General features: G+C 38.8%; 1 protein-coding gene across 1 annotated transcript; it reads right to left on the reverse strand.

The window, feature by feature from the left end:
* Positions 1–7,580: 7,580 nt before the first annotated feature.
* LOC147902956 (fe(II)/2-oxoglutarate-dependent dioxygenase 4-like) lies at positions 7,581–9,308 on the reverse strand. Its single transcript, XM_087373973.1, has 5 exons — positions 9,295–9,308; positions 9,012–9,174; positions 8,669–8,913; positions 8,227–8,554; positions 7,581–8,147 (listed from the first exon to the last, which is right to left on the reverse strand). The coding sequence occupies exons 1-5, from the start codon at positions 9,306–9,308 to the stop codon at positions 7,905–7,907; spliced, it is 993 nt and encodes a 330-aa protein (XP_087230099.1). The 3' UTR covers positions 7,581–7,904.
* Positions 9,309–9,745: the final 437 nt, after the last annotated feature.

Genomic DNA, 9,745 nt, shown 5'->3' on the forward strand with positions numbered 1-9,745 from the left:
AACAAAATATAGAGTACATTGAAAACCTATGCAGCAACATTGATGTTTGCAAGCTGCAACCACCAGCATGATGTCTTCAACTAGCACAGTGGCTTGAGCTAGTATAATGGCTTCAAATAACATGGTGGTGGTTATTATGCCAACCACCATGACAATCATTTGCAAAATAATTCTCTCTCTCTCTCTCTCTCTCTCTCTCTCTCTCTCTCTCTCTCCAAACCCCAATTTCAAAAGATGCAAAAGAAAATTAATATGTATTTTGATTTGTGAGTTGTAAAAACACCACAACCACAACTAGCACGTTGGTTTACACTTGCAAAAAAAAATTACCCCCCCCCTCTCTCCCTCTCTCTCTCTCTCTCTCTCTCTCTCTCTCTCTCTCTCTCTCTCCAACCCCCAATTTGAAAAGATGCAAAAGAAAATGAATCAACATTTTGATTTGTGAGGTGAAAAATACCACAACCACAACTAGCCTGCTGGTTTACACTTGTAAAAAAAAGCCTCTCTCTCTCTCTCTCTCTCTCTCTCTCTCTCTCTCTCTCTCTCCAACTCCCAATTTCAAAAGATGCAAAAGAAAATTCCCCCCAATTTCAAAAGATGCAAAAGAAAATTAATGTGCATTTTGATTTGTGAGGTGAAAAAATGCCACAACCACAACTAGCATGTTGGTTTACACTTGTACAAAAATATTGCCTCTCTCTCTCTCTCTCTCTCTCTCACCCCCAATTTGAAAAGATGCTAAAGAAAATGAATCAACATTTTGATTTGTGAGGTGAAAAATACCACAACCACAACTAGCACGGTGGTTTATACTTGTAAAAAAAAAAAGCCTCTCTCTCTCTCTCTCTCTCTCTCTCTCTCTCTCTCTCTCTCTCTCTCTCCAACCCCCAATTTCAAAAGATGAAAAAGAAAATTCTCTCCAACCCCTAATTTCAAAAGTCTATGCAAAAGCAAATTAATGTGCATTTTGATTTGTGAGGTAAAAAAATATCGCCACCACAACTAGCATGTTGGTTTACACTTGCAAAAAAAATTGCCTCTGTGTGTGTGTGTGTCCAACCCCAAATTTGAAAAGATGCAAAAGAAAATGAATCAAAATTTTGATTTGTAAGGTGAAAAATACCACAACCACAACTAGCACGATGGTTTACACTTGCAAAAAAAAAAGCATCTCTCTCTCTCTCTCTCTCTCTCTCTCTCTCTCTCTCTCTCTCTCTCTCTCTCTCATTTCAAAAGACAAGTGCTTAGAAAATCACTAGCAAGTGGAAGCATTAACCAATTGGTTAACAATATGCCATCGCTGGTTAGTTGGTTAACAATATGCCGCTGCTGGTTAGTGATGTCATTTGATATATAATGGAAAGTTCATAGAGCTAGGATTGTGCATTGGAGCCAAATAGGCCCAATATGGTTGTAAAAGAATGAGGAAAGAGAGTGGTATAAAGGGAATAGTGTTGGCCCTCCCTTCAAAAGGTGACATATATAAAAGGCCAAGTGGTTGAATTTGGTCTTCATTGTTGGATGCATAAGTTTGGAATAGTTTAGATTAGTTTAGACAAGTTACCAAGTTACCTGTATGCAATATATTCCCCGAACTTCACAAAAAATGGCTATAGCCAATCATGCATTGGCCTTCAATATCATTAATAGTGTATCAATTACCTCTATGTAACTACCTTCACCATCCTCTATAGTGTATTGATTAACTTTACCTTACAAAGGAAAATTACCTTTATGTTACTACCTCACCATCATCTATGACGTACTTAATTGAGCGATCTTGATTTTATTAAGATTTGGGGACATAATCATCTATTCACCTTCCTATTCAATATACACGTAAATAAAATTCTTCTTTTTAAAATTTGTATGTTTAACACATAATACATTCTTGCTTATTATTATATATGAGTGGGTGCCATGAATGAATGAGACATACTATTGAAAGAGTGCCAAATCTTCTATTTTTAAAAGGATTTCTTACATTTTTTTGATTTGAAATTTTTATATGGGATCTATCTTGTTTAAATTTGCACTATTAGTTGAAGTAAGCTCACCCAAGGAAAGCAAAGGATAGAAATATAAAAAAGGAAACAATAACTTTTAACTTTACCCTTCCACCTTGTATTGTTTATTAGCTAACAAAATCATGTTGGGGATAGTTTAGGCAACTCCTTTCTATATTCATTTGAATTCTCCCATGTAATCATTTTGTTTGACACTCCCAAAGGATACTTTTGCTTGCAGCTTTTTAAAATCCAAACATATGTGGAATCTAATGGACTTTTAACAACTAATGGGTCACCTTGCTTACTAGATTCTCCTCTTATATAGAGATTGCTTTGGGTTTTTGCAACCTATGTACCATTTTTAAAAGTGATCATTAAAGTATCAACAAACTTCCATGGTCTCTTAAGAAACTTTAGATCTCTCAATCTATCACTCATTCTCACTTAAAAAGAACCTCAAAATGAACTCGAAAAAACTCTCAATGAAACTCTCTCAACCACTCAAGAACACAAAGAAGAAACCTCACAAATATCTCACAATATGAGTGGAGATGGAGGGTGCTTGTGAGCACCATAGGCTTCAATACCATAATGAACCAAAGATGAGAGTGGGAGTACACAAGAATAGACTAGATGTACACTAACTTGTATTCCAAGGAAAATAGGAATATATAAATGGAACCCTTAGAATTAGGGTTAGGATTTGTCCCATAACCCTATGGTGCAATTTACACCATTCTCAACATAGATCCTCTCTATATTCCTTATTTGTGAGATTGCACTCATAGTACATACACATACATACATATACATGTGCGTGCATGCGTGCGTGCAACCCTTAGAATTAGGCTTAGGGTTTGTCCCATAACCCTATGGTGCAATTTACACCATTCTCAACATAAATCCTCTTTATATCTCTCTCTATATTCCTTATTTGTGAGATTGCACTCATAGTACATACACATACATACATATACATGTGCGTGCATGCGTGCATGCAACCCTTAGAATTAGGGTTAGGGTTTGTCCCATAATCCTATGGTGTAATTTACACCATTCTCAACATAGATCCTCTCTATATATCTCTCTATATTCCTTATTTGTGAGATTGCACTCATAGTACATACACATACATACATATAGATGTGCGTGCAGTGCACGCGTGTGTAAGGGTAATGCCATGTGGCACCCCTCCTCTTTGAATGTAAAGGGTGAGAGAGGCAACAAATCCTCATGGGAAAGGATGATTGTACCAGCAGTCAGTCACTTTTGTCTTTCACCTATTTGAGGATGCCCACTAAATGAATTGGAGGTGAACCAAAAGCCACAATCCTGAGGCTCAAGTTGACATGCCTCTAGCAAAACATTTCTTGAACTATTGAATGTTGTACTTAGCGAAAAGCCTATAAAGTCAAATTCAATATATTAAACCTAACATGCTTGCCTGGTCCCTTTTCTTAATGAAATTCATCTTTTGGGAACTTTAATATTTGGGTAGGCCTATTTCTAGACAAGGAGGAGATGTGCTTTTTCCATTATACTTGAAAATGAGATTTTTTGTTTACTAATGTAGTGACATTTTGTTAGAGCTAAATTTTGTATTATGCGTAAAGAAACTTAGAGGATAACCCACAAAATAAGGGGATTAATGATTAATTTAATTTACAAGGCCCAAGAAAAAACCCAAAGATTGAACAATAGTAATCCCCACTAGGGGAGAATCGGGGTCTCAAAAGGGCCTCATAAGGAATGGATTAAGAAATGGATTAAGTTAATACTAAGTGAACCCACTATGGTAACCCATGGGCTAAGGGTCCCCTAGCATTTACTCAACTAACATGGTTACCTTTATTTTGAAATTGATCAACCTTGGCCTTTGGATGGAGTGGGATGGTGGATGGATCAAAGGGTCAAAATGGTTGGAGGCACCATTGGTGGGCTCAAAATGGTTGGAGGCACCATTGGTGGGCTCCAAACTGGCAAGAGTTGACAAAAGGGGGGTCTAATAAAGAGGGAGAAGTCGCCATATGCTATGAACCATTGGACCTTGGACAAATCAAAGGTGGAGATGAAGAGATCAAATCAAGGATTGAGATCTAGGCACATTTTGGAGGGTAGAGATGAAAGCAATTGATGGAGATGAGATCAAGGGCTGAGATTGGGGTTGAGATTGAGGCACATTTTGGAGGGTAGAGATGATGGAGATGAGATCAATGGCTAAGATTGAAGCGCATATTGGACGGCCTAGATTTTTGTGCCTTTTGCATCCATCTCCTCCACTAGATCTCGATGGAATCAAGGGCCTGGATTCTAGCACCTTTTTCTTGCATCTCCACCCTTGGATCTATTTCTTGATGGATGGCTGAAAATGACCCACCTTCTATTTTGATCTCATCCATTAGATCCTTCCATTTTCCAAGGGTTTACATTTAATCCCTTTATCCTTTGATGGTATCCCTTGGATCTAGACCTTGATCTAATAGCTGGAAGTGTTCTACCCCGAATTTGAATGTGTCCCTTGGATTGTAGATGAGATCAATGGCCAGGAGTGAAGATCAAGGTCTAACCATGGGTGAGATGTCTACCCTGCTCAACATGGCCTTTCATACACATCAACATACCATTGCCCCACACAAAGGAGCACTCTCATTGGTACACCTCAAATCTCTCTATAACCCCTTGAAATTAGGAAACACTAATTGGAGGCCTTTTTGAGACCCCATTTTTCCCCTAATGACAGGTACGTCCAAAAGTCTGTACAAGTGACCAAAAATAAGCCCACAAGTAGGTCCAAAAATTAGAACTACATTTTACTCTGAGAAGACATGCGAGACAAAACCCATTAGTCTACATTAGGATAGGAGGCTGACTAGAATATTCAACCTATAGCATAACTTAGCTCTAACAATCACCAATGGAACATGTCTTTTGAGCTCCTAAACAAGATACCGTTACTGAGTGTCAAAAGTGGTGGCGTTCGAGAAACCAATCAAGAATGGCTATCAAAGGATGTATCATAAGAATTATCCTTAAGGTTACGTATCTTTTTAAGGATCACAGAGTATGAATTTATCTCGAGTAACTACACGAGCACTGCTAGGGATGGGAGCTGGGACAGAGGTAGAAGCTGCCTACTATAATGAGGAGGAGCTACACATTCACCTCTTAGGATTAAGTTGAGTGTTCATCTCTTGGGATAAGGGTTAGGGCTTGTCTCTATGCCCCTCCTCTATGATGTAAATTACAATATTCTCAACATGTGTTCCTTCAGAAGAGGTCTTTAAATACTCGTTTCCTAGGGATTAAATTTTCAAGACATGCTCTCAAAAACTTAGGATAAATGAGCCCACTTGAATTCCAATCTAAATGCAAAATCTTGTTAAAATTTCTTAACTAGCCCTTCTTAACTAATAGTGTGAATAGGCCCTTAGCCTTTGATTTGATGGCTTTATTTAGTCAATGTTAAACTCAATCTATGGTCATTGGTAAAACTTAATGTTGAGGGTTATTAACTCAATACATCATTAAATACACACATATCACTTAATGCATAAAATATACATAAATACACAAGTACATGCCATGCATAAAGTGTCAATGTCATTTTAGAGTGGTTATCAAGTCACATAGAGCATTAAGGTAGCTCGTGGAGTCAATTGGATCAACAAAAAATCTTCATGAAGGGGTTGAAAATTTGCACAAGCATTATGTGATTTGATTGATGTCCTACCATTGGCAGTTTTTTAATCTCCTTCTTTTACATAGTACAATATAAGGACCACATGCACCACAACAAATATCAAACATCAAACATCAACTATCAAAATAAGAAACATGACTTTCCTACAGAGGAACTTTAAATGCAATTTTTAGATGAAAATGAGGCAACTTTTACTACAGCAATATCATTGAGTTTATAGTATTTGAAATTTGATATTCTAATATCAGTAGAATATTCTAATTAAGCAAGCTCATTGTCCTTCAAATTTAAACAACTTTCTATAGTATCTACATATGACGTAAGTAACCCTTTCTACTAAGAATAATAAAATTTCTTGTCATTGAAATTTGACATTCCCAAGGATAGAGCTTGTATTTCAAACTTGTGCATACAACAATGAAGACCAAAGTCAACCACTTGGCCCTTTATACATGTCATCTTTTGAAGGGAGGGCCAATCCTAATCTCGTTATACCACTCTCTCTTCTCATTATTTTACCATCCTCTTGGGCCCATCTAGCTCCCAGACACAATCCTGCCTCTACGGACTTGCCACTATCCATAAAATCACATCACTAACTAGTGGTTGCATATTGTTAACCAATTGGTTAACATGCCCTCGTTCCTTATCTCAATCCAGTTTGCTATATCATGCAACGTTCATGGTTGTTGGAGTGTTGTCAATGAAGATTATGCAAAGTAGTCTCTCTTGTGCACTAGGCTGAATCTTCTTTTGGTCCATTGCAGTAGAGGGATGTAGTGGCTCCTTATTATGAAATGATTGTTGGAAGTATGGATGAGTGATTCTTCTAAAACCAGGACCTCAGGGTTTGAGTAAACCAAGTTGAGTACTTGTGACCGTTCAAAGAAGGAATAAGAAAAAGAAAAATATAAGGGATAAGTTATTAGGAAGAAGGTGTTAATAGGGATTGATGTAAGATCCTAGTGGTGCTAGTGTTCATAGAGTAAGTAAAGTGCATTCTCATGCTCCTCTTAAGTCCCATATTTGATTTGAGTGGGACTTCTAATGGAGACTATGTCTTTGACATACCATGTTTGAATGTTCGAAGTTGTGCATGATATTTTTTATTGCTTCTTTGCATTATAGTACCTTTAAAAATCATTTCATGGATTATATTTCATTGAGGGCTTTGTTTGGAAGTATTTGAGCCCAATAAGGTTGTGACGCCATCTAGAGCTTTATTTGTCTGAATCATCAAATTGAGAGGAGTCTAATAATGCACCATACAAATCCCTATAATGTGGACTATGGCTGAAGAGCTTCATAGAAGGGGGATTCTAGGAAAGGCTTCTAAGCTAGAACTGAAAGAAAAGAAAAATAAAGAAAAGAGGATGAGTAAAAGTTAGATAGTTAATGGTGATGTTAGTAAAGGAATGTGAAAAAAGCTTTGAGGGTCACAAGAAACTCATCTTACATGAGATAGTTAAATCGAAGATACAAAAGTTATTTTCTACAATTCAATCCAGCATGTATCATATAAAGAGGTGAAGCTCAAATGAACCAACAATAGTGCAAAAGAGAATCACTATGCCTTTAGTTTAGAATCTAAGGTTAGTGAAAAGGGTAAACAAGCTCAAAGTATACTAGAAGGAGCAAGTCATTTTACTCTTGACCATAGCTACAAAGATACTCCTTTGAATTTCAAATGCAAGAACTACACTATCACAAAATTGCCTTAAAATAAAGATCCAAACTACCTTAATGACTTTGTAAACCTTTGTGACGCCCTTGTTAATCTAAAGAGATTAAATCTGCTCTGAATCTAAGAAGTAATTTGTTTTGAGAAAACGGATTTTTTTTTTGTGCAAAAAGAATAAATCTCATTACATACATTTGGCATAGTAGAAATGAGGTTACACAACTACAAATGAGCATATATTTGGCATAGTAGAAATGAGGTTACATAACTACAAGTGGCATATTAGAGATGTAATAGAGGCAATATGCAAGTGTGCAAAAATATAAGGAGATATGGGAGGTGTGTGTGGGGGTGTGTGTGTGTGTCTACGTGTGTGCATGCGGAGGGGTGTGTGTGTGTGTTTTTGAGAGATGGGCAAGGTTTACACCTTGACAAAATCAAGTGCATGTGTGTGTGCGCGCGTGTGCGTGCGTGGGGGGCGGGGGGGTGTGTGTGTTTGAGAGAGGGGCAAGGTTTACACCGTGACAAAATCAAGGGGGGCCTTGCCATTTAGTCCGGAGCTCATTGCATTTCTGGCGTACTCACCATAAAGACATTCTTTGTATAGAGCTATGTTCCCTTCACCCACTAGCTTAGAGAGAGGCGCAATCCTAGCTTGACCTGGTGGATTGAAGAAGCACGGTATTGATATCCTTGCCTTCTCTTTGTTGAGCACTATTCGGTGCTCCACACTCTTATATTTACAGTTGGAGAGGATCTGCAAAACACGGGCAGCAACAAATGCATCAGTCTTTAATCCTCGAAATTCTTATGCATCTTCGTCCACGTTGAGATACCTGAATTGGGTCTCCCACATTGACCACAAACGAGCCTGGCACAGGCTTCACAGCCACCCATCTGCCTTCATTCAGCACTTGTAGACCCCCCACTTCGTCCTGCAGCACCACCGTGATAAGGGTTATGTCGGAATGCCTGGTCTGACCAAACGTTAGGCTCGGATCTGGACAAGTTGGATAGTAATGTGCAGCCATAATAACGCCTGGAGAGATCTTTGGCGCCCCATCTGCTTGGTAGTCAGAGCTCAAGCCGAGTGTCTCAAGTATGGCTTCGTAAATTTCCGTGGCTAGGGCGCTAGTTTGTTTAAGATACTCCACAACGGGTTCCCTGAACATCACAGGCTCCTGTTGAGCTTCACGAAATTTGGACATGGCAAGAGAATGAATGAAAACGAGAATCGGGAATTCATTTGCTATCTGAGATCTTGGACAGACCACTCACCTGCAGAAGGTAGGCGCTTGATCTAAAGCCTCTGATGCGCTAGGATCACAACGAAAATACAGAGAATCCTTCCACTCAAGGTACGTTTCCTTCCCAGGTAAATGGCTGGTGAAATACGACACCTGTTTCTTTGACAGCAAATCCGAGTAATATCGCATTCTTTCCTGGGCTGGAAGTCCGAAAAACTGGCGAACAGCTGCCCACAATCTATCCACGACTGCAGGAGAAACACCGTGATTGATAACCTGCCGAGATCATGTCATTTTTAAGAGCAGATCGTCATTTGGATCGAGCACCACTAACATCAGAATTACATCAGACACAGATTGTCACCTACATGTACCTGGAAAAACCCCCAATTCTGGCATGCATCGCTGATTGCACGAAGCACCTCGTATCTGCCATCGCCAAACAAGCCGGCAAGGTCGATGATGGGCAATTCTACTTGGTGGCAGACGCACGACAAGCGAGGCCTCTCATTTGGAGGGCGCACATATTTCTTCTTCCTTCGTCCCACCTCCCATTGCCAGCAGACGTCCCTATGCTCTTTATGCTAGTATAGTCACTCTGAGATGGATTCTGTACTCTTAAAGAGATACACTATAGATGATAACCCTTAAGGATACCGGTCTCGATACATCCTATAATAAAGCAAGCTGCACCTATGATATACCAAACAAGCTTTAAGAACTACTTTTCACTCACGAACGGTAAAGGCATTTTAAAGTAGAGAGCATCTCATCCTCATCTACATTAACACGTTGAATATTCTAGAGCGCTCCTATCCTCATCTACATCAATGGGTTTAGGCTCTAGGTCTTTTTGGAGTAAAACGTAATTCTCATTTCTTTAACACCTTGTGGGCTTGTTGTTGGCCACTTGTAGAGGATTTTAGACCTACCTCTAGGATTATTGTTAGTCAATCATGGGGTTTCTTCTTGAATCTTGTAGATCAAATGGAATTGCTAACCCCTATTTTCATGGGTTATCCTATAAATTTCTTTAGTCTATCATGCGAAAAAACCCTTTCATATCATCTCCTTCATTGGGGTCCTACCCAAATACAGCTAAAGTTTG

The sequence above is a fragment of the Dipteris shenzhenensis genome, chromosome 4 (genome assembly GCF_047967505.1).
Source record: "Dipteris shenzhenensis isolate YYH24624 ecotype China chromosome 4, Dip_SZ_1.0, whole genome shotgun sequence".
In the NCBI taxonomy this organism is placed as follows: Eukaryota; Viridiplantae; Streptophyta; class Polypodiopsida; order Gleicheniales; family Dipteridaceae; genus Dipteris; species Dipteris shenzhenensis.